Source organism: Micromys minutus (assembly GCF_963924665.1).
Source record: "Micromys minutus genome assembly, chromosome: 24".
Classification (NCBI taxonomy): Eukaryota; Metazoa; Chordata; class Mammalia; order Rodentia; family Muridae; genus Micromys; species Micromys minutus.
The window spans coordinates 8,557,416-8,583,023 of NC_137959.1; the positions used below are offsets into that span (position 1 = coordinate 8,557,416).

Consider the following 25,608-nt stretch of genomic DNA (forward strand, 5'->3'; position numbering starts at 1 on the left):
ATGCGTTTCCAGGCTGTCGGACTCTGCTTGGGTCTCCTGTTCATCACAGTCCATTCGGATTTTATGGATGATGGTGTTGAGGTGGAAGACTTCAGTGAAAATTCAGACGAGAGCAATATTAAAGATGAACCTTCCTCGGGGGTAAGACGGTTGAGAAGTGAGTTATAAGCTATTCTTTCCGTGGTCATAGGCATGACAGACCTCTCACGATACATGGCTGTCCCTCCTGACAGCGTTTGTCTTCCCAGTGGATCGTAAAACCTCCATTTTCCCAGCTGTGTTCCTTAGAGAACCCACATACAGCAAAGGTGTGTGTCTGACACCTAATCCCACTGTGCCCAATGAGTACATGGGAAACTTTCGCTGCCAAGACCTTTTCACTGCTTAAAGGGGGCCAAGTCCTCCAGCCAAGGCAAAGGCCTTTAGTTTTAGCTCTGATGATACCAGACTACATGGAAGGTGCCATAATCTGTGGTTCTTCTGGACATAAAGGGGGTGGCTTTTGTTTAGTTCTCTGTGGGTAGAAAATGGCTACAAGGAGGATGGATTGAACAAGGAAGGGTGACAACGTGGGCTTTACTGGGCCGAGCCAGGACTTTGCCTCTGTGCTGTTAAGGCTTATGTTATGTTGAAGAGATGACTTACGGTGGACACTGGGACTTTACCGAGATTTTGGTGTATCTACCTTGAACATTCCCTAGGGCAGCACTGTCTTCCTAGCGCTGTGACCCTTTAATGCAGTCCCTCACGTTGTGACCTCCCAACCATAAGTTATTTTTGTCGCTACTTCATTCCTGTAATCTTGCTACTGGTATGAATTGGAATGTAAGTATCTGTGTTTTCCCGTGGTCTTAGGTGACCCCTGTGAAAGGGTCATTCCATCCCAGGCCCCACCCCCAAGGAGTCGTGACCCACAGGTTGAGACCCATGTCTCTGGCGCCTTCACATTGAGTATATTTGCATTTAATGTGATGACTAGAAATCACCCATCCTGTTATGCTGGGCTCTGCTTCAAGGGCCCAGAGAATCCACAGGGAGTTCTCACTGATTCCTTTGAGCCACCTCACATCTGCTGGATTTTAAATATGCAAATATAAATGTTATTATCTGTTTGCAGTGAATCTTGTGCTTTTCCCCTGTTAAATTTCAGTCTCTGCAAAGGTGTTTCTTTTGAAACCAGTTCTGTGATTTGCAAAGCAGTGTTTAAAGTACCAACATCTGGGGCAGACACCCTACTTCAGGGGTCTTTGGAAATTCATACTCTTGAAAAACCAGCAAGACTGCCCACCACTCGTGACTGTATTTGGTGAGAGGACAAGTGGGAAAAACATTAAGAATTCACTACCAAACATCAGTTGTGCAAAGTAACAGTTTTCACTATGACATTACCTAGGCATGAACTTTGCAGCCAGAGTCTCCGTATCCCTGCTGCCCTGTGCGCTGTATACTAGGTTCTGAACAGCAGAACGACATCTGATAATTGCAAAAAATAAATAACTTTAGCTTTAAACATTCTCTCTTCTAGACTTTTAAATATAAGACACCTCAACCTATAGGAGATGTATATTTTACAGAAACATTTGATAGTGGAAATCTGACTGGGTGAGTGTTCCTGCATTTTCTTCAGTTTGATGAGATTTCTGAAGCAATTGATCTATGAGAATTAGCTCTTCCGTGACCTTCTGGGATAATTTAAAGCTATGTATTTATTCAAAGAGACACAAATTCGGAATGCAAAGGAAGCACACAGCATTCGCTTGTTCTCTTAGGTAGAGATTAACCGTGGCAACTCATAAGGCAGCCTTGAGTTTCTGCTGCAGCCGCAGTGCTAGTGCACCCCTGTGAGGGTTAATACCTGCTGGTTACTGTGCCCCAGACCCTTTGCTAGTAGCCAGGTGTATACCCCACCCCTGTTTCCCACTGAGAACGCAGCCCTGGTGTGCCTGCTCATTCCAGCAGACACTAGCCAAGCGGAGCCGGTTGAACTCCCTCCCCCTGGGATTGCTCAAAGGCTACATTAACTGATGAACTTCTTAGTACTAAGAAGTACTTTCCACTCGAAACTGTTTGAATGAGAAATCTGGTTGTGTTGGGGAACAACCTCTTGTATTTTTACGTGCATTTTATAATCTATAAATTGCAAATCTTTGTGAAGGCAAATGGAGGGGGAGGGGGGATGGGAGCGGGAGGGGGGGGAGGGGAAACATCTCAAATGTAAATACAGAGTATCTAAGAAAAAAGAAAACAAACAACAGCAAAAAACAAACCAGAGAATGTTTACAGGCCTATCCATTAGGAGTAATTATCTGGCTAAACATTCATCACCTGTCTCAGCTCCACAGATTCACTAAAGGTTTAAAACCATAACTAAGTTATTAGTGAAGTTTTGTATAGATAAACCCAGTCAATATTTTATCCTGTTCCCTTTAAAAAAATTTTTAATGGCAAATATTTTTGTTCACATTTTTTTTTACAGGTGGGTCTTATCAAAAGCAAAGAAGGATGATATGGATTCAGAAATTTCTATATACGATGGTAAAATATTTATTCAAATATTAGGTCACCACAACAGACGCTCATGACCTTTGAGACTGTACTTTGTTACATTATGTTGGCTGAAAGTTTCTCTCTGCCCTCCACTTGCCCCTCAACAGTGTTTTGGGGATTACCTGTTCTAACCAGTTGTCTGACTCTTAGACCATGGTTGGACTTTGGCCCAGGAAGCTCACTTGCACTGAGCTGATCTGGACCTTTTGCCTCAAGCACTCATAGGTCAGTCAAAGAAGTGTATTAATGAGCACTGTAAGACTGTGGTCACCAGGGAGCCTACAGCTGCAGGCCTTGTCCATTGTCCACAGGATCCCTGATACAGCCATCTTCAGGCTGGGATATAGGAGGTCTTTCAGGGTCATATTTCCTTCCGGAGAAGGACCACCTCAGAGAAAGACAAAAGAGTGTCTCCCTTCTGGTCCACAAGCAACCTCCCCAACCATCATGTTCAAAAGGAAGGCTGAGCAGGAGCAGAGTTCCACTGTCTAGGGAGTCTTCACACCCTGAAGTGCGTGGCCTAGAACCCTGACTCTGCAGCTTGTGCTAGGCTTCCATGGCCAATTTCTTGCTCATAGCTTCCATAATCTGCCTGTCTACCTCTGTGCAAAATGTCCGCTATCCCCACAGATCCCCAACACCTCCACATATGTGTATACTCCACATGAACCCATGGACAGACCAAGAATTAGAGAATTCTTCCCCTCAAAGAAACAATGAGTCCAAGGGACATGCTGCCCACAATAAATCCAGATAAATACAGTATCACTTCCTAGCAACCAGAATGTCTGACTTTAAGCATCTGTGTCTATGCTCTTCACAGTCTTTCAGAGAAGCCACGTAAAATGTTCAGTCTGGGAAAACAGAATACAAGAAGGTGGAGGGCGCTTTAGGGGAACCAGCAAACACTTATTTTTCAGATGGGTCTTATTGTGTAGCCTAGGTGAGCGCAGTGTGTCGCTTTCTCCTGAAAATCTTTCTTAAGATCCCAATAATTACACAAAACACCAAAACTCAAGCTGCTTTGATCATGGGACTTGTGGTAGATGCACCGTTTTTTTAGGGGAGAAAAAGCATTAAGGATTTAAACATGCCCATAAAAATCATTGTGAGTTGAAACATTATAGCAAAATAAACATCTCTTACTGAATTGTTCGGTTGGAACAGACAAACATATATAATTTTCAAAACTGTAAGATTTTAATTTTATGTAGATTAACTAAATTTGGTTTTGTCTTTTTTTTCCTTCTATTCTAAACCAAGTAAAGGGTTTATGTCCACCACAGACCTCTGGGGCCACAGTTAGCCCACCTGGGTTACAGTCTGTGTAGCCCTGAGATCCCAGCCCAGAGCTCAGCTTTGTGGCTTTGAATGATACATTTTGTTTCATATACACTTTGTCTCATTTTCTTTTCACTGTTTATTCTATTTATTCATTTTAATCATCTGGACAAGGCACACTTTGCTCTTGCTCAGCAGGTGACACACAGACCGGAAGTGCAGAGTCAGCACTCCTAGACCTCATAAGGGCAACCATATTGTTATCACCATTGTTCTAGTGAAAGTAGGTCCAGAAAACCTAACTGCATCCACCTTAGAAGTGCCTGCTATGTTATTTATTGGTCTTCTGAGTGTTTTTTAAGATTTATTTATTTTACATATATGAGTACTGTCACTGTCTTCAGACACACTAGAAGAGGGCATCAGATCCCATTACAGATGGGTGTGAGCCACCATGTGGTTGCTGGGATTTGAACTCAGAACCTCTGGAAGAGCAGCCAGTGCTCTGAACCACTGAGCCATCTCTCCAGGATTGTCTTCTGAGTTTTAACTAAGGAAATGAAGCCAGTTTATGACAAAAGATAAGAAAAAGAAAAGAGAGAGATGGAGAAGAGAGGAAAGAAAGGAAGAGAGGAAAGATGGGGAGGAGGGAGGGAAAATACAGATTTCAGCAGTCATTTTCTGATGCACTATACGGCTTTCTTTTCTCCATAATCAGTTTTCCCGGAGAAGGATCGGTGTGGTGATGGCTGAGAGGAGAGGTTTTGTGTCTCCCGTTGCAGCTCATTCCCTTTGCTTTCTCCTTCAGGAAGATGGGAAATAGAAGAGCTGAAGGAAAACCAGGTGCCTGGCGACAGAGGGCTGGTTCTGAAGTCGAAAGCCAAGCACCACGCAATATCTGCTGTCCTCGCAAAACCCTTTATTTTTGCCGATAAGCCTTTGATAGTTCAGTAAGTTCTAAGACTTTTGCATTTGTATTAGTCTGCTGTAACTTGGCATCGGAATGTATGTTAGGTTTTGGTGTTGTACACACACACACACACACACACACACACACACACACACTTTCCCTTTCCAGGTTCATAGACAAACACATGTATACATAACCACACCCTGGGCTTGGAGGGGCAAACAGGTCAGTGTTAAACTTTCCCATCGAACGTCCTACAGGCCCGTGAGAGGTAATGTGAGCGGTAATGCCGGCTCTGTGGAGGAAGGCACGCGAACTCTGACCTCAGTTATCTTGTCCATGTCTGAACTCTCTGCCCTTGCACTGACATCAGCCCTGTGTCTGCATGCGCACAGCTCCAAGGTCAGCTAGAAATTCCCAACCTGCTCTCACCTGCAGAAGTTAAAGCCGAAGTGAGACTCTGAAAACCCCTCTGTGACCTATCACAGGAAAGGAAGTGAACCAGCCTTCTGGCTCACAGGCTGCCTTGTGTTGGAAACTGTCCCAGGTCAATATGTCCTCCAGAATAGTGGTAGTACCCACAGGCCTGCAGACTCTGTAGCTCTCCGCCATTACTGTGAGCTGAGCTCCTTCCTGGGTTAGTTGTCTCGTTCCGTTTAGTCTGCATGAGTCCATTTCAGTAGCTGTCCAATCCTACATAAAGACAAAGAAGGTTTGCCTGTTAAATGAACTAATTAAAGTAGCATTAGCTACATTGGTATTATTTATTACTAAGATTTTGTCTGATTTTTATTTTCCTTGATGTTTTTTTTTTCTTCCCCCTCCCCTGTGGTGTTTTGTGCAATTGTGTGCTTATGTGTGCAGTTGCGTGTTTGTATATGTGTGTTTGTGTATGTGGAGGTCTGAGGGTGATGCTGGGAATCTTGCTTTGCTCTATGATTCCCCTGCCCCTGCCTTCTGAGGCTGGAGTCCCAGGCTGGCCGCCACGCTTACCCAGCATGTGACATGGGTTCTGGGGATCTGAACTCTGGTCGTAATGCTTGGTGTCAAGCACTTTCACTACTGAGCCATCCCCACAGCCCTTCCTTGGGAACTGGACAGTGGTCTTACTGGTCCCCTAAAAGTCAGGTGACAGAACATCGCTCTGTAAATGCACCAGTCATTTGAAAAGGGCTGTACAGGAAACCGAGACAAATTCCAAGTTCTCGGGGGTAAAATACATGTCATGTTTTCAGTGAGAGTCACTAAAATAACAACAACAATAATAATAATGTGTCGCCAGATAAGAAGCAAACAAGAAAATACACCTAAAAATTTCTCAAGCAACTGTGAAATTACTATTTTGAAAAGTAATCAAGAACTGAAATGTCCAATGGGCTAAAGCGTCATGTTAAATGCTTCTAGTGGCACAGGGCTTCTGCTGAATGTTGGCGCCTTTTCCCTTCCGTGGCCATGTTGATGTGTGTTTGAGCATGTCTGACCTGAAGTCTGAAATGCTTTGAAATTTGGAACATTTTCTAATCTCTGTGATTAGAGATTCGTTTGTGCTGCATTTTCTGTACAGTATTTGTTTCAGACCTATTTCCACATGTGCACTATCTGTGCGGTGTTTGGTCATGTAATATATGTGTTAGAGTCCGTGTGGGGTGCAGCCTGGCATTTCTGTCTCTTTAAACATTGTTGTGTCTTTGTGTTGAGACCCTGTCCTCTGGTCCTTTTAAGTTATTGTAGTGACCTTTTGTTGCAGGGGACCAGAGGACACCCTCCCTTCTGAGTGTATTTTGGTCCCTGGTCTTTCTCTTCCCTCTTTCCTTCCTCTCTCTTTTGATTCCAAACCACCAATAACTCCTTTTCACGTCTATTAAATCATTGTTTTCCTTCCAAGAAGGAATGAGAGCGAGTGGACTATGTCTTGGGTGGTCTTGCTGGAATTATTTTACTTAATGTGGTGTTCCATGATGTCAGCCATGTTGCTGTGAACAGAGGTTTACTTAACAGTTTAAGTGGCAGAACAGCGTTCCTTTGGACATAGGGACCAAATGTCAGGGCCACCTCCGTTAACTATGCATCAGGCCGCTGAGAACGGTGCTGAGGGAGTGTTGGGAGGGCCAGCATCTCCTGGGCTGATATGCCTGCTGCCTGTGCCTACGGTCCCAGCCCTGAGAGAGCTGACAATGTCCCACAGTCCAGTTCTGGCACCATTTCTCATAGTGACTATGTTAATCTATAGCCCTACCGTCAATATATATATATATAAATATATATACACACACACACACACACACACACACACACACCTTTTTGGCATCATAGCAGATTTTTGTTTGTTATTTTTGGGTGGTTTTGGTTTTTTGGTTGTTTTCTGTTTTTTATTAAAGCTATTTCATCAGAGTAATGTTTTCATGATTCACGGTAGAACTTTTTTTTATGATATACTTCTTTAGTTATGTGTATCTTTTGAGAAATGTCTATATAGTTCTATTGCATTTTTTTTTTTTTGAGATGGAGTTTCTCTGTGTAGCCTTGGCTGGAACTTACTCTGTAGACCAGGCTGGCTTTAAACTCAGGGATCAGCCTGTCTCTTCCTCCTGAGGCATGCAGATATTTTTTTATTAATTAAATTATTTATTTACTTTACATCCTGATCACTGCCTCAGTTCCCTCCTTCCGGTCTCTCCTGCACACCTTAACCCACCCCAACCCACCCCACTCTCACCTCCCTTTCTCCTCAGGAAAGGGAGGCCTCCCATGGAAATCAACCAGCCTTGGCATATCAAGTTGCAGTAAGACTAGGCACGTCTTCTAACATTGAGCCTAAGACAAGGAGCCCAGTTAGGGGAAAGGGACCAAAGGCAGGCAACAGAGTCAGAGGCAGCCCTGCTCCTGCTGCTTGGAGTCACACATGAAGACCCAGCTGTGCTACTGTTACTTCTGAGCAGAGGGCCCAGGTCTGGCCCTGTGGTGTGCACATATTTTAATAGGATTTTTGAAAGTTCTTTATTCTATTTGCTCTTGAGTGTTCCATATATCTGACTATTAGCCAATTATTTCTAACTTGTGAGGCTCGCTGTGTAGACTAGCATGTGGTCTCTCGTGGAGAAAACCCTCCTTCTGGAATTCGGTGATTCTTTGCTTGAATGGTTCACTACGTGGTAGCAGTAGAGTCACACTCTTCCGTTTGAATGCCAGCCCCCTGCTTCAAGTCCCAGCTCTGTTCCTCTTACCAGTGCAGCGTGCTTCCTGTGTGCAGCTCGATGACCCAGAGTCTACACTGCATCTGACCACACTGATGCTTATCCACGAAGACCAGCAGCCTCTACAAGTTTTGTGCAGCAGACAATGAGTTCCAGGGGGTGACTGGGAAGACCACCCTGGTTTCAGTTCCATGGGAACAGAATGGTGTGATGTCATGTTGCATCATCAGCTATAAAACTGATGGTTTCCGGTGTCTTGGCGATGTGGGTTTGCAGGTTGCGGGATGCTCTGTCCGCTGGAAATGCAGTTCTTTCAGATGGAGCATGTTGGGCAATTTCCACAGGTTTACGTTGGATTTTTTTTTTTTTTTTTTTTTTTTTTTTTTTTTTTTTTTGGTGCTCCAATAGGTTCAGGATGGCTGACTGTAGCATTCACACCAGTAGGGGCAAGGAAGTCCCTGGTTTCTGGGGGCTTAGCGTGGGTCATGTTTGGGTAAATGAAGATCATACAGAGTCTCCAGGCAGGGGTTCCCAACCTTCCGAACACTGCAGCATCTCCATTTGGATCTCTGTCGCATCCCTAATTTGCTTCACACTCTCCCTCAAATCCCCTTTGATGCAGTTCCCCATGTTGTGGCGACTCCACCATCACTGCTTCATCTCTGTAATCTTGCTTGGCATATGAATTGCCGTGTAAACTAGTGATGTGCAGGATATCGGACTTGTGACCCCTGGGAAAGGTCTTTCAAACCTCAAAGGGCTCAGACGACCCCCTGCTGCTTTGCAGGCTGTTGTGGGACATCCCTGGCTGTGGGGTGGATGCTCAGCAGTGTGCACTCGTGCACCATTGTCTTCGAAGGACCTTGTTAGACTGAGGTGGGTGCTCAAGGCTGACACCCAGATGCTTCCGGGAGTTGAGGGTTGATTTGCCTCAGCTCCTTGTTTGGAGCCTTGCTGGGCCAGTCAGTGTAGGGCAGGCTTCTGGTTCTTTCCAAGCTGAGGGTAAATAGATCGCTTTGCTCACTTGCTTTGTGGAACCACAGTTGGTGGGTTCTCCAGTGGCGCTATTCATCAGAGCCTGGATGGTGTCTGACACTGTATGAGCCAGACAGTATTTCTAGGGCAATTCGGTGGTGTGGGTTTCCCAAGCTGAGCTGTGTTTGTGAAGGCTTTGTGAGCTTCTTCCATAGCAAATTGACCATCGCCCATAGCATCGTCAGAGCCTCCTACTGGCCCATTGATTCAATGTTGGTCTTGGCTGGAGAGATTCAGGATGCAGATGCTGTGCGCTGGTCCTTCCCTGTGGGGCAGTCCCAGGACTCCATTTGCGTCTCTGTCGTATCCTTAATTTACTTCCCACTCTCCCTCAAAACCCATAACAATTGTGGGTTTGGGTTTTTTGCTGTTTGTTTGGGGCACAGGCACATTGCTGTTTTCAAAGCACCTAAATTAGCTATTGCTCTAAAATTTGAAATAGTTTGATCGACCTCAGGATTCTCAAAGTGTTTTGGATTTTGGAGTGTTTCAGATTTCAGATTGGGGTATACAGAAGGTATCCCCAGGATGTGGGTCCCAAAGGAGCATCCAGCCCATGTGTGTTGTGTGATCCGACAGTTGATTTGAAAATTAGCGATGGCCTAGCCTAAGGAGGAAGCACATGAGAGCGTGCAAGGTTTGAAGTTCTGCATATAAAGCCTTTCATAGCTTGACCGTATGAGCTTTTCTTCTGTTAAACCTTTCATAGAACGTTTCGGCAAACAACACTCCCAAGACCCCAGGATGAACGCGACGCTCTGTGTGCCCTCAGTTTTCTGAGGCTCCATGGTTGGCAGCAGCTTCCTCATGTGATGAGACATTGCTAGCCCTTTGTGTATGGTTTACACTAGCGTTTAATGCTTGTGAGCTTGTGGGTTTGTTTCTAGTGGTGCCCGGGACTGGAGCCAGAGCTTGCTGTGTGCTGGGCAAATGCTCTGCCTCTGATGCCCACCTGTTGGCACTTTTTATCTTGACACAAGATTTCGCCAGGCCGCCAGGCTCTGTGGATCCTCAGGGTCCTCTTGTCTCAGCTTCTGAAGTACCTGCCATCACCGCCTTTGCTGTAAGCCCTGCAGGGTTAGTGCTCAGAAAGTCTGTAGGATAGGACCCCAATGGAGGAATTAGAGAAAGGACTGAAGGAGCTGAAGGGATCCCATAGGAAGAACCACAACACCAACCAACCAGAACGCCCAGAGCTCCAAGAGACTAAAACACCAACCAGTGAGCACACATGGAGGGACCCATGGCTCCAGCTGCACATGTAGCAGAGGGTGGCCTTGTCAGACATCAGTGGGAGGAGAGGCCCTTGGTCCTGTGAAGTCTCGATGCCCTGGTGTAGGCAAACACTAGGACCAGGGAGGCGGCGAGGCAGGAGTGGGTGAGTGTGAGTGGGAGCATCTTCAAGAAGCAGGGGAAGAGGAGAGAAAGGGGATACCATTTGGAATGTAAATACATAAAATATCCAATAAAATAATCAAAAAAGAGAAAGAAATGAACAAAGGGACTGCGACTCCGCCTGGCAGGACAGCAAAGCCAGCTGTCATCTGCAGAGTTGTGTGTGACACTGTTCCTTCGAGTACCTGCACTTCCTGAAGGATCCTTGGTCCTTAACACCGCGATATCTTTTTATATTTAAATTCCTGAAAATGACAACCTTTAAACCACACCAGGCATCGCTTCTTCTGGTTTGTCCTTCAAAGGAAGGAGCCCCATGAAGAAGCTGTCAAGTTGTGTTTTAAGTAAAACTTAACGCTTTAGGGGAAATAAATGGGTTTTTTAAAATTCTTTTTGCTAAATTTCATAACAGAATGTGACATTTTTTCAGCCTTTATTTCTGTGTTATTGAAATCACCTTAAGTTCTTCAGGTGGGTGCGGGCCAAGCGCCACACCATATGGAAGCAAATAGAACGCTGCTCACACCAGATGTCTGTGGGACAGGCAGATGTGTCAAGAAGCTTTTTGGGTCTTTGCTACTTGAGAGGATTGCTTAGAGCACCCTCATGTGGACATCTTGGGAAATACAGCATAGCACCACAGGTTATATATTTAATTCCCCGCTCCTTGTTTCTGTGATACAAATGTGTATGCCAATTGGGTTCAGGCTGGCAAGTTATATACTGTTTTTCATTTCATCCCTGAAGTTGCTTGGGAAACGTTTATAACTACGCCATTCATTGAATAACCAGCATTGCGCGTGGTTTCTTTATAGTCACTTCACTTTGCAAAACCGTCTTTTCTTTCTATCTTTTTTTTTTCTTTTACTGTTTTTCACATTAGCAACTACTTGATGGATTTTTCCCACATAACTCATTAATTCATCAGACACCTAAGCTTCTGCTTTATTATCTAAGCAATATGTTTTAAGACTCGACCTAATACAGAAAATTACCTGAGTCGTTCGTATGTTGCAAATCTAAGAAAGACTCATAGCTGCCATACTAGGCAGCGGAGGTTTCCCTTCTCGGGGCCATTTTGGTGTGAAAACCCAAACTACTGAGTGAAGAATCTAAAACCTGCTTGCTAAAGGTTTTGTTTAGACAGAGCATAGAGGCCGGGGATTGGCTCAGTAGTAGAGTGTTTGCCCAGCTTACCGCACGCTAAGGAGACTGTAGGGAGGACTTACCACATCAGAATTTAAGGTTTCCTGCTGCAGTTTTAGTTCAAAATCTCTTTGCCCCCATGTTAATACTTTTGCTGAGAAAAAAATTATATAAATGAGGTGGTTGGTTTTTCTCCAGTTGTAATTATTTCTAATATTTTAACATCATTTCTGCTCTCGATGTTCTTGTGTTAGTGAGCTTGGTGGTAATATTAACTAATTCTGCTTAAGGGCGGTAAGAGAAAGTCGTGATATTTAACAAGCAACGAGGAATGTTTACTTATCAGCAGTGTGGTTCTTTTTCCCTCCATTTAGATATGAAGTAAATTTTCAAGATGGTATTGATTGTGGAGGTGCATACATTAAACTGCTAGCAGACACTGGTGATTTGATTCTGGTATGACATTTTAATATCTAAGAACACCTTGTTAAAGTCAGTAAGTATTTTAAGGACTGGTTGACTACTGAAAAATCCCATTTTCAATGTCTTTTTTTCCTCAACATGAGCATACACGGCCCTTACAGTTTGCTGTCAAGATTCATACACAGTTGCACTGTGTGATAAAGACATCGGTTCTGTGCTCTTTAGTAAATAAAATAACTGTGCTCTGTCTACAGGCAGAAGTAACGGGTGCTTAGAGATGCCCAGGAACTATCAGACTGGAGTTCCTCACAAGTTTGCTCGAAGTCAAATGACAGCACAAAGCCCACAGTAAAAGCTGCCTCTTCTGTGTTGCCAACACCCAAAAAAGACCAAAGTAGTTTGGGGGTTCTGATAGTCTGAGGACATTTCTTACAGCATCCCACAGTTGGAGCTCTGTCAGGGGTCTGACTGTAAGAGAAGTAAGGGTTCGTGTTAGGTTGAGACAGCTCCAAGGTACACAGCAGAAGCTGCTTTCTGCACTGCCTGCTGTAGGTCAGGTAAAGAGGCCGTTTGTAGGATACAGTGACGCTCACTGTAGACCTTATAGGTCTTAGTGGTAGAGTAGCAAAAACAGTCGGCTTGAATTCCTTCAAGTAGTTAACTGGACCCAGCACATCCTCAGAGCCCCTCTAAGGTAGAAACTGTCATCTCCACATTTGAGGCATCATAGGGATCCAGAGGGCTCAGAGGCTCACGCAGCCTTTGAGCGGAGGAAAGCAGGATGTGAGGACAGCAGACCCACACTCTGCAGCAGGACACTGTGCTGGAGGAGCCGACCCCACAAGGAATGGAGTCTGGGTTGCTTCTCTGTCTGCACACTTTTGTTTTGGTATCTTCTTGAGTAGTGGTAACGAATAATGATTTTAGCCTAAGGTCATACACGTGCCCAGCTCCCCAGGAACTGCTAATACCTCTTTGCATAAAGCAATTGAAGATTTTCTGATCTCTTCCAAGCATCCTCAGGAAGGAAGGAACGTGTGCTTTTCTAAAGTAGCACATTACTTTGAGGCAAAAGTTTTCACTTTGCCATATCCTTTATTGTCTTTTGTATTATTTGATAAGTTGGCACTTAATATAGTCTGTAATTCTACCCATTGGACAGAATAGAGAAAATCAAAGACCACCATGACTCTGGACTAATTGGGACCATCCTTTCTCTCTGAAGGAAGACTTTTATGATAAAACATCCTATACCATCATGTTTGGACCAGATAAATGTGGAGAAGATTATAAACTTCATTTAATCTTCAGACACAAACATCCCAAAACTGGAGTTTTTGAAGAAAAGCATGCCAAACCTCCAGATGTGGATCTGAAAGAGTTCTTTACAGACAGGAAGACTCACCTCTATACCCTTGGTACAACTTTATTTATTCATTCAAAAGTTCTTGTTTCCATGAAGATACTGATGGCTTGTGCTTTCAAGAGAAAAATGAATGTATTAAGAACTTAATCTTTGGGGGAAGATAGGTTGTGTCAAATAAACGGGGTGGGTGGGTGTCTGGAGAATCCACAATGGAAGTTACTTAGTAATGCATCTTTCCTGATAGCGTTCCCTGGCTAGGGTTTATATATGAAAATGTACATTTGTAGGAAATATCCAATTTTAAGACTGATGTATACCGGGTTAGGTACTCTCAAATGTTTCTGAAACAGTTTAAGCTCTTTGTGATATACTTGCAACCTCTTGGTTTGAGGGGTTTAAGAGGGACACTTTGTAGCCCTGAGTCCTGTCCCGTCAGTCTTCAGGTCAGTTAGCTGTTGGGTAATTTTACCTGTGAAGATAATAGAATTTTTAATTGTTAAAAAATGAGTTTAAAACAAATTTTATCTTTATTTTAGAAAGTACTGTAGCTAGTGATTTCAGCAGATTTTGGTTCAATACATTGGTTTTTCCTGGTTAGGAGAAAACCCTGTCCATAAACTTTAAGTTGTTTTCTTATTTAGAAGATTATCTTTCCATCTGTCTGGATACTACCCCTCAAATGTTAAAATTGTTGTTCTTCAGTGATGAATCCGGATGATACATTTGAAATATTAATCGATCAGAAACTTGTGAACCAAGGGACCTTGCTAGATGATGTGGTTCCGCCCGTCAATCCACCCAGAGAGATTGATGATCCCAATGATAAAAAGCCAGAAGAATGGGATGACAGAGCCAAGATCCCCGACCCCACCGCAGTCAAGCCAGAGGACTGGTAAGCCAAGGATCCAGACCTAGTCTGCCCTGGGCCGGCCCTGAGGGTGGGGCTGATGAGACCCTTCTAACAGCAGAGTGGTTAGAACTGCTGGCTTCCATGATTTTCTAGGAAATCATTTTCAGAAATTGATGTTGCATTGTCCTATCTTTTTAATTTAAATTTAATTTTTTTTTTACTTTGTTACTTTTTGTTCCATTGTGTGCCTTTTTTTTTTTTTTTTTTTTTTTTTTTAATGGTAGCAGTTCTGTGGAAAGATCCAGAGTTTGACACACCAAGCCTTTCATTTTAACTCCTGGCTGTTCTTCATCTGTGTGCAGCGTTCTCTATAGGTGTAGATTGGGTTGGGTTTTGTTTGTTTGTTTTGCGGATTTTTTTTTTCTTTTTTAGGTTGACGGGTTGTTTTTCTAGTTTTGTTACCTGGCTTTAGGTTGCTGCATTGCCAACGTCTTATATAGAACCATGGGACTCACGCGTGCCAACATGCTGAAGTATTGTTTGTCTTTACTCGCTGTGGATGTTGTGTCCATATGGTTTTATTCCTAAGAACCATACTTTTTCCTGTCTGTTGCATAACCCTTAATTAAGGTTTGCTAAATAGATTACATTTATATTTCTTTTTGTGATTAACTACCTTGTTAGGTTGGGCTGTATACCAAATATCTCCAAACTGAGCAGGCCAGGACAAGTCATGCCGACGATTACCTCAGTGGCTTGAGGCAGGGTATGGAGGAGGCCTGGCTGCGAGGCAATGACACCAGCTTTGTGGAGAGGCTGCTTAACCAGGTTAAGTGGCTGATCCCAGGTTTCAGCCCTTCCCCACCTGGCTCTCCCTGTGGGTTCATGGCATGTTAGATCACACGGCAGAATAGGGATCTGAGAGAGAAGGGGGCGCACCCCTGAAATGGCCACCATATTTTAAAACTGAGTCTAGAATTAGCACGCTGGCACCCACTTGTTCCCTAGCTGGACAGACACTTCACGAAAGTGTGAATAGAAATCCTAAGAGTTAAAACAAAGCTTCCAGTATGGCTATAGCGTGATGTTGACACGCTTGTTGAAAGGCCCGTCTAGTGTGCATTTTCTCAGCACAGTAAGACACAGAGAGCGGCTGGTGCAGATTCACACCCATCCACTCAGCTCTGTTGTCAACTCTTCGTGTCTTTTGTTGGGTACTACATACAGCTGTTTTCAGATTCCTCTGTGTGTAAATCGTATGCTGCGGAACTCACTTGTGATGCACATCTCCGTGGGCTCTGATGGACCCACAGGCGTCTGCGGCATTCCCGTCCTCCCTGAGGGACCAGCATTCTGCACTCCTGATGGGGTTTCCATCCCTGTAGCTTGGCAGAAATGGACTCTTACAGGGTCTGGCTTCTCTGTCTCCCGAGCCTGCCCCATGTTGGCCCATGCCGATCACACACCATCATCGGTCCTTCCATTCACAAGTTAACGGAAGTCTGCACGATCTTCCACTTTTACAAGGAATTACAAGTAAATGTGTAATAGAAATCTATGGGCAGAATTCTGGAGGGTAAATGCCTAGGCACGGATCTGCCGTACCGTTCTGAAAACGTGTGTGAACCGAGGAGAAATTGCCAGCCTTCTTCAGGCCCGAGCTCTCCTGTATTCGTGCCAGCCTCATGCGAGGGACTCAGCTGCTTCCCGTGTAGATCTCTGTGGGGCTTTGCTTTGCTTTGTGCGACTGTAAAAGCTTTTCAGTGGCTACTGTCTGACCTCACAGTTCGCTCTTCTCACGCAGCATCTAGGCCTTCACTACTGCTTGTTTCAGTTCCCTGCTGAAGTAGCATTTTTAGTTTGTCAAAAATTTTAAAGATTCTTATTACTTTGTGTGTGTGTGTGTGTGTGTGCGCGCGCGCGCGTGTGCGCGCCTGCCTGCCCCTCAATGCCCTTGTGACAGTCAGAGGACAACCTGAGGTAGTCAGTTCTGTCCTTCCATTAAGCAGTCCTGGGGATTGAACTCAGGACTTCACAGTTGGCGGCAGACATCTTTACCCATTGTGCCATCTCGCTGGCCCTAAAGTGGGTCTCTTGAAGTCAACTCACATTCTGTTCTTTCTTCTCTGCTTCCCCTGAGTTCTCCCTGCTGTAACATGTCTGAAAATGTTTGTATCAGCGTAGTTTTTGAAGGCTGGTTTTCACTGACTCCTGAGCACGGCTGAGCAGTGGCCTCCGACGAGGCTCCCCTTTCCTGGGTGCTCACAGTTCGTAACGGTGAGCAGACGATCTCTGCCCAGTGTGTCATTTATTTTTCAATTTTAAGATATTCTCCTATGTAGATTGTCCTGAAGCTGTTTGTATTTTAATGTTAATTCCACTTCCCCAAGAAGGGCTGCCTAGTCATGTACTCAAGAGGTGATTTCATCTGAACCTTCCCATTTTAATTAGTAAAATAAAGGAAAGCCAGTGACTGGGCGGGGCAAGAGAGATAGAGAGAGAAAGGTCTAAGAGGTCAGAGGACGGAGGGTGAAGGTTGTGGCAAGATGGAGGTACCCAAGGACCAGCTAGACCCAGGTGATACTGTTTGACATTAAATAGCTATGAACATTAAAGATTTTACAGGTTTAGTATCTCATATAGAAGGGCAGTTTGTATCTTTGTCTATTTGATGCAATCTTGTTGTGTAGAGGGTTTGTGGATTGAGAACTGAATATATAAACCTATATGACAAGCTATCAGGCTGTAGAGTTGTGTTTGTGGGATTTTGAGGTACAGAAACACCCTGGGACAGAGGCAGAGAACAGGCACCAAAGGGAAGGGAGTTGTGCAAATGCAGTGAGATCTGGGTGGCGGCTTGGACCCGGTGTGCACAGCTCTATATCAGGGTTGGGCCTGAGGAGTGAGACCTCAGGGCCAATAAAAACATAAACTGATTAATATTTTTTAATATTTACTGCAATATTCCTACATTGCCAGTTTTCAGGTGTTTGCTTTTGCTGTGTTCTGATAAGGATTTTTTTCTTCCGGGTATCTTCCTGTTCTTTTAGCTTCTTAGAACATAGGCATGCAGTTTGTGTGGTGTGTAGATTTGGCTGCGATTCCACTGGGCATTCTGGGGTCTTGTTCTCTGGAGAACCAAATGTGTCAGGTACTGCTGATCAGAGATGCTGCCTGTGGTGCGGATGCCTTTCCCTTCAGGCAAGCTTTACAAAGGGGAGGAGGAAGAGCACGCCACTTCCCAGCATCCTTTAATGAACAGTGGTGTGCCTCCTATGAGCCCACATGGCTTCAGGCTTGTAGACCCAAAAGAGGAAGAAGATGTACATAACAGCTTCTCGTTCAGTGGATGTGTTAGATTTGTGTCAGGAGGCACTAAAAGAAAGGCTTCGTCAAAAGCCAGACCCTGAGACTGACCCTAAGGTTGGGTTGGCTGAGTCTGTGCATTAATACAACTGGCTTTAGTCTGTGTTGCAGCTTGAGGTTTTCGTCCACAGCTCCGCGGCGGTGACATCATGGTGACATCACGGTGACATCATGGCCGTTCTCCTAACACTCACCACTTCCTAAGTCAGTGTTACTTTTTAAATTAAAATGCCAGGTGTAAATACGGAGAGTATGAAAAATCTTTTTAAATATGTCATGAACTGGAAAAATCATAAAATGCTAACACATTTAGCTGCTTGAAAACACAGAGTTTGTATACGGCAAAAGGAACAACAGAGTCATGCTAAAGGCCAGGTACCCTGGGAAGTGTGAGCAGGAGGGGCAGGACCTTCAAGCTACTCTTGACTATACAGAAAGTTCCAGGCTAGCATGGGCTACATGAGACCCTGTCTAAAGAAGAAAAGGAAAGAAAAAGGGAAGGAAAGGGAAAAGGAAGGACCAGAAACATCTATTTTAAACACGTGAGGGCTAGTGAGATGGCTCACTGGGTAAATAAAGGTGCCTCTGGTCCTGACAGCCAGAGTTCCACCCCTGGAGCCCACAGGGAAGAAAGAACCAGCTTGTACAAGCTGTCCGCTGACCTCCTGTGTGCTGTGTCATAAGTGCACATTTGCACAGACATGCACACCCATAACTGGGTAGTGCACACACAGACACATACAGAGCAACAAATAATTTTTTAAAAACCTGAAAAAGTAGAAGGTGGCCAGATTATGTTTTTGCAGCTTACAGTCAACAAAGGGCTGCTTTCTTAACACAGAGTGAGTGAGTCACCTAAAGAGAGCAAATGACTGGCTCTGCACTTGTGCCTCCGTGTGCTGCTGGCTTGGAAAGGGATGCTTTACACCGGAAGTCTGGGGTAGGTGCCACTCTCTCCATTCCTCTCTGCATCTCCATCTACACTGAGACTTTCCCAAACTATTTCACACACAAACATGTTCCAAAGGCTTCTGAACCACACGGCAGGGGAGGTTGTGGAAATGAATGCATTCCTTTGTGCAGAGTGTCTGGGTTAGATTGAGTCAACACCCGAGGAAGAAATACTTGGGCTCAGTGTCTGCCATCTTATCCAGAGGAGCCTGGCTCCACTGCTGATGGGTGTGTGTCGGGTCACCTTGGAAAGGAACATGTTGTGAAATAGCTTCCCACATGCGGCATCGGGGAAGCAGAGAGGGAGTGCTGTGTAACGAAATCTCCTGCTTGAAACCCATTACGCTAGGAATCTGAAGACATGAATTTGTGACCCAAAACCCTCAGGATCCAGTCATTTCTCCTCTAGACTCGCCTCACTGGGAACCGGGCCTTCAACACAGAAAGCAAACCACCCCACAAAGCAAACCACCCCACAAAGCCAACCACCCCACAAAGCAAACCACCCCACAAAGCCAACCACCCCACAAAGCCGCTGGTTTTGCTGAGTTTTGATGACAAAAGCAGGATTGAGCATGTTGTGTATGCGTTGCTACCAACTATGTAAAAAAGCGTGTGCAGTGTGTGCATAGAACACAAGACCACATACAACAGGTGAATGGTGTGTGTGTGTGTGTGTGTGTGTGTGTGTGTGTGTGTGTGTGTGTTAGCCTGTAAGATGCCCTTAGTAGGCACACAAACCAAATGATAGGACATAGTATATACTGCCGTGGTACCTTCTGGACATTTTGACATGTGTATTTAAGAACTTCTAAAATGGTAAGGACATTGTTGTAACGATGTATTTACAGGGATGAAAACGAACCTGCCCAAATAGAAGACTCGAGTGCTGTCAAACCTGACGGCTGGCTTGATGATGAGCCTAAATTTATCCCCAATCCTAAAGCTGTGAAGCCAGAGGATTGGTAAGCATTCTTCAGTTCCACACACAGTGCCAAAGGCATCTTGATTGTTTACTACTTTTTACTGCTTCCTAAAAGACTGGGAGTTAACATATTGCCTCTGATGTAATCATGTCAGGAGCGACGACATGGACGGAGAATGGGAGGCACCACACATTCCTAATCCAGCCTGTCAAATTGGATGTGGAGAATGGAAACCTCCCATGATAGATAACCCAAAATACAAAGGAATCTGGAGACCACCAATGATCAATAATCCTAACTACCAGGTGATAAGCACTGACCCAGTTCTGTAGTAAGGTCAGACTGTTTTTCTAACCCTCACCAGTGTCTGCAGCTTTTAGAAGTTTCGTTTGTGATTTTATGAAGTTAAAGAAAGTGGACTAATTTAGGTTAGGAAAGAGGAAGGGTCTGGGGGTGGGGAAGACAGAATAAATTTTATGGGTGGACTGGGGGTGGATGGGGACAGTAGTGGGGGAAATCCAACTGGGGAGTCATGGAGTAGAGACAGAGAATGAAGGGAGAGATGGCTAGAATTGGGGGGCCCTGGGGGTGGTATAGAAACCTAGTGCAGTGGAAACTTCTGTAATCTATGAAGGTGATCTCAGTGAGGACTCACAGTACTGGGGAATACAGAGTCCCAACTGGTCATCTCTTGTGGCCAGGCAAGGCTTCCAGTGGTGAGAACAGGGCTTATCCAATTGAGTTGTTGGCCAAGGGCATCCCATGGAAATCCTCAATCAACCCTGCTGCTGCTGCTGAGACAAAGGGTTGCTCTCTGAAAGCTGATGGGGGTTAGGGTGGGGGGAGTGTGAGCAAGAGAATTGTACCCAGACACCTCCTTGAACACGGAGAACTTGCGTGGATGCCCGCATGGACCTCTTACCCCTATGTTCTAGTCCCTTTGGTGCAGGAAGGTACTCGGCAGGAGAAACATGGACGCCAACCACAAAACCTTTGACCTACAATCTACCTGCAAAGTATGCTAGGGCAATCATCACACTGAACTTGTGGGAGTGGGCAACCAGCGTCCCGTTTGATTTAAGGCTCCCTCCATGAGAAGGAACTTATACCCAACACTGCTTGGGTGACCTAGAACCAGAGACTAGATAGCACAGACCCCTAGGGTAAAACCAAACAGTAATAGACTTTTAAAATAAAGTATCAATGAAAAATAAATGCAGCATCTTTTGTTGGATGTGGTAGTACAGGCCTTTAATCCCAGGACTTGAAAGGTAGAGTTAAAAGGATCTCTGTGAGTTCAAGGTCAGCCTGCTGTACAGAGCAAGTTCCAGGACAGCCAGGGCTAAAGCCATCCTGTCCCTCCCTCTCTCCCTCTCTCTCTCTCTCTCTCTCTCTCTCTCTCTCTCTCTCTCTCTCTCCCTCCCTCCCTCTCTCTCTCTCTTCTTCCCTCCCTCCCTCCCTCCCTCTCTCTCTCTCTCTCTCTCTCTCTCTCTCTCTCTCTCTCTCTCTCTCTCTCCTCTCATAGATAGATAGGTACATACATAAATACATAGATACAGATACAGAGATAGAACGATGGTATCTTCACATGCTTTCTTCATAGCGTTCATTTATCACAAAGTGTGTGTGTGTGTGTGTGCACACACATGTGCATGTGTGTGTGATTGCCCTTCATCTTATTGATTTTGAGACATTGTCTCTCACTAAACCTGGATCTTTCTGACTAAGTAGGCTGACTGGTCAACAAATTCTAGGGTCTCCTGCCCCATCTCCTCGGGACTGGGGTCCCAGCCATTGTCCTACAGCACCAGCTTTTGGTGCTAGAGACTAAACCCAGATCCATGTACCTTTACACACACACACAGACACACATGCACACACTTACCACCTGCACCATCTCCCCACCCCTTAGAAAGGGCTTCTTCCACTCCTTCCTGTTTGTTTAATGATACTTTGTTGATAAGTTTCTTCATTTGTTATTTCTTCCAGGGAATCTGGAGTCCTCAGAAAATTCCTAACCCCGATTATTTTGAAGATGACCACCCATTCCTTCTGACCTCCTTCAGTGCTCTGGGCTTAGAGCTTTGGTCCATGACTCCTGACATCTACTTTGATAATTTTATCATCTGTTCAGAGAAGGAGGTGGCAGATCAGTGGGCTACAGATGGCTGGGAACTGAAGATAATGGTGGCAAATGCTAATGAGGTGTGACGGTGACCGAAGACAAGGGATGGGACTGTGGGCGGGCCTCAGGACCACTCCAGGCTGTGATGACACAGACACAGTAATTACTAAATGCCAGGAAGATGGACTTGAACACATTTTATAGACAGAATATTTGGCTTTTCTGTATAGACGGTGAATTTAAATTATAATGACCCTAAAGAGATTCAAAGTCGAATTGTAATTTATCCAATTAAGAAAGACTTTGCGTTTTCATGTTGGCAGTTCGAGGCTGGGTTGTAACAGTAATCTATGCATTTCAGCTATTTTTACCTAGAGAAATGCCAAGAAATCTAATCCAACATTATTGTGTTTGTTTCCACTGCTGTGCTCTGTGCTCCGTGCTGGCTGCTCTGGGTTACAGTGTGGCCACAGCATCCTTCCTCCTGTGTGCTGAGCCATTCACCCACACCAGTTGGTTTCTTTAGACACTTGACTTTTACAAGTGAAATCATTGTGGCCTCAGATTTTATTTTAATAAAATTTATACACAAGGGCCACTTGTGAAATTGTTCATATAAAAAGAAAAAGATAGTACAATAATCCCTGAGTGATTTGATCAGGAAGTTCTTAAACAGAGCATATTATCAAAGGTGTCTTTTTCACTGTGTGTGGTGTGTGTGCCTGTGTGTGTGTATCTGTGTGTGTCTGTGTATGGGTGTATTTCCCTGTGTATGTGTGTATCTCTCTGTGTGTACATGTCCGTGTGTGTGTGTGTGTGTGTGTGTGTGTGTGTGTGTCTCCTTATATGTGTGTGTGTGCTCGAGTGTGCCTGTCTGTCTGTCTGTGTATGTTTGTGTGTGTCTCTGTCTTTCTGTATGTCTGTCCCTCTGTGTGTGTGTTCAGTGGGTAGTAATATAAAATGTACATTATCTGTGGAAGTCTGTAACTCTGTGCTGATTTCTCTTGCAGCCTGGTGTACTCCAACAGCTAAAGACAGCCGCAGAGGAGCACCCCTGGCTCTGGCTCACGTACCTGGTGATGGCTGGGTTGCCCATTGCATTAGTTACTTTATTTTGTTGGCCAAGAAAAGTAAAGGTAAAGAAAACACACCTTTTTTTCAACTTTGTTTTTTTCAGATTTGCTTGTGTTCTAGAGTTGTAGATCAAACAGTGTAATGAATTCAATGCAAATGTAACGACTTCAGCTTCTTGGACAATTTACTGAGTTTGTTATGGGCCTTATCTGTACTGCAAAAAACAAACAACAGATAAATGCTCTGACGGAGAGGACACGCATTGTCCATTTCCATAATTAGCATTTGTGCACTGAAAAGGAAAGATAAAATTAAAATAATGCTGAACTTTTAGTAAAACCAGCTTTTGTTAAACTACCACAGAAAAAACATGAAGACATGGGGCCTAAAAAGACTGATTTATATAAACTGCAAAGCAAGGCCGCTCTGGAACAAGAGGCAGAGGAGGAGAAGGCCCCGGAGAAGCCAGAAGATTTGCAAGAGGAAAAGAATCCAAGTGAAGCGGAAGTTGTCATCGTGGAAAAGGGTAAGACTGTGTTGGTGACTTGTGGCACCTGCCCTGGCCTGCCAGCATGACAGACATGTCTGCCCTGCTCCGTGTCTGATGTGCCCAGGAACAGCAAAGAGCTTGTGACTTTGGAAGCGTGATTAGCAATGCTCTGAGAGGGACAGCCCTTAAAGCAAGTCACCCTGACTACCGTGTTTGTCCTTAAGCCACACCCTCATGTACTTCTGAGAGCATGGATGAGCTGCTGTGTGTGCGCAGTTGTGTGACCAGGCAAACCCTCACCCCGCTGGGGCACCTACAGCAGTCCAAACAGTTCCACCCAAGTCTAGCTTGATGAACCAGTGGGTCCTTTACATGTGCATGGGTGACTCAAAAGCAGCACGCATGTGTGCGTATGTTTATGTCATGGAACACCTGTGGAGGTCAGAGGACAAAGCACAGGACTGAGTTCTTTAAAAAGAACCGTGTATGGTCTGTGTGTAAATTCTTTAGGTTGTAAGTTCTCAGAGTCTTTGTAACTTCCCAGTGCATTATATTGATGTTTCTGTTCACTCAAGAGAGCAGTCATAAATAACTGATTTGGAAATACTTAAACATCAAAGGGGCCTTGTTGTAGAAGGAAGTTTTGTGCTTCCACACTGTCCCACACTGCAAACGTGAGGAAAGCAGAGATAACATGTGCTGGCTTCCAAGGTTTTACTTTTTATAATTCTCAGGACACATTCTCTTTTTTGTAATAGTATCTCCCCCTTTTCCTCTTCTTCCTCCTCATCCTATTCCTTCTCTTCCTCCCCCTTTCCTTCTCTTCTTCCTCATACCTGCTCCTCTCTTTCCTTATTCCCTCTCTCTTCTCCTCTTCTTTCTCCTCCCCCTCCCTCCCCACCTCCCTCCTGTCTTTTCATAAAGACAGTGACAAAGCTGGAGATTTGGCTAAACAGTTTATAGGAGACTCCGTAACTGTAAAGGGTAGAGCGCCCACACTCCACGATATGAGACAGCTGGAGACAGCCAGCCGAAGAGTGCAAAGGCCACCTAAGTGAAGGGGTGTCGCTAAGACATGACTACCAGAAAGCTGAGACTCATTTGCGTTTTCTGTACTGTATTATCATAATTTTAGAAACTCACCCTTTGCTTCAAAAAGATGATTTACTTATAAATTTAAAATAGCAAGTATTTACAACTAGCTCATTTTTTTTTCTTTTCACTTTTGAAAAGTTGAAATAGCTTTTTAATTTTAGAATTTAAATAAATCCCCCTTAATTCTTAATACTGTTCGGTAGCAAAATCCCAACTCATGGGGTCTCTGTCTTTAATAAAATTTGTATTCCAGAAGAAGTAATCGGTGAACCGGAAGAGAAGAGTGAGGAAGATGGAGAAACCATAGAAGGGCAAGAGGAAGTGACGAAGTTGAGTAAATCCGGCTCTGAGGATGAGGTAAGCCCTCCCAACAAAAGCGAGCTTTCTCTGTGCCTCTGTCTCCTCGAGTAAGAGAAGGCAGAAAAACGCTGACATGCTGTCACATGGACACCTGATGGAGGAGCATGTCACCTGTGTCACCTGTGCCCTACACTCTGTAAAGGTAGACGGCACGGGTGAAAATAATCATAGGTTTTTTTTAGAGATGGACAGAGAGGGCTGAGTCTTTAAACTGCAGTCTGACTGTTGCCTCCAACTACCCTCTAGCCATTTTGTTTTCTTGAGTATATTTATCAATAAGCTAAGTTATTTTTGAATAGCATAGTTTGGTGGAGTTGGTGTGAAGGTCGAATTGTGAATGATGTTAGGGGCATAATGTCTTCGTGCAGGTCCTCTGTTCTTAAGGTTTGCTTTGAGGTACAGATTCGTCCCGAAAGTACAGGATTCATTACTCACAGACACCCTGTGACGAAGTCTCTTTATCCCCAGTGGAAATCCCACAACTACATCCAGTGAGACTGAAGCCATGTTCTGAGTCATAAGGGATGCTGTAGGGCAAGCAGCCCTGCTCTGTCACACGCTCACTTGACAAGCAGAGCTATCGGGGGAGTGGTCTGAGGCCCGTGTAAACAGATGAACCCCAAGGCATCTCTGGGAAGCACTGGACAATGAGCACACATTTTACAGAAGGAGGAATGTGCCTGCTGTTGTCGGCTAGTTACAGATTCTGTGCAAGAAAACTTTCCCATCATTCACTGTTTTCCAGATGAAGGATGCTGATGAGAGCACAGGGTCTGGAGACGCGCCAGTGAAGTCATTACGCAAGAGGAGGGTACGGAAGGACTGAAGCACGTCAAGTATTGCAAATCCCAGAGAGAGGTCCGGCATCTAGAGTTAGGATGCTCAAAGGGACAGTAACTCTGCGCACCTGCACAAACTCTTTCTAAGTATCTAGCAACGTTACTCTTTCAGACACTTCTTTCTTTCTTTCTTTTGGGGGGTGGGGAGGGAAGTAACTTTGAAGTTAACTGGTCTTTGAATTTAGAATAAAGGAAAAGTGGCACCTTACACGAGAGCCCAAAGCTTCGTCTCCTT

General features: G+C 44.6%; 1 protein-coding gene across 2 annotated transcripts; it reads left to right on the plus strand.

Annotated features, from left to right (window-relative positions):
- Positions 1-25,360, plus strand: CLGN (calmegin; the record flags this gene model as incomplete). Of its 2 annotated transcripts, none has more annotated exons than XM_080936930.1 (14): positions 1-141; positions 1,526-1,602; positions 2,477-2,535; positions 4,637-4,778; positions 11,883-11,964; positions 13,157-13,349; positions 14,000-14,189; positions 19,316-19,429; positions 19,545-19,695; positions 21,380-21,595; positions 22,526-22,651; positions 22,953-23,115; positions 24,431-24,531; positions 25,280-25,360. In XM_080936930.1, 14 exons carry the CDS (start codon positions 1-3, stop codon positions 25,358-25,360), a joined length of 1,836 nt encoding a protein of 611 aa, XP_080793056.1. The 2 variants fall into 2 exon arrangements, with proteins under 2 accessions (XP_080793056.1, XP_080793055.1); XM_080936929.1 differs by having other exon boundaries at positions 1-138; positions 24,428-24,531.
- Positions 25,361-25,608: the final 248 nt, after the last annotated feature.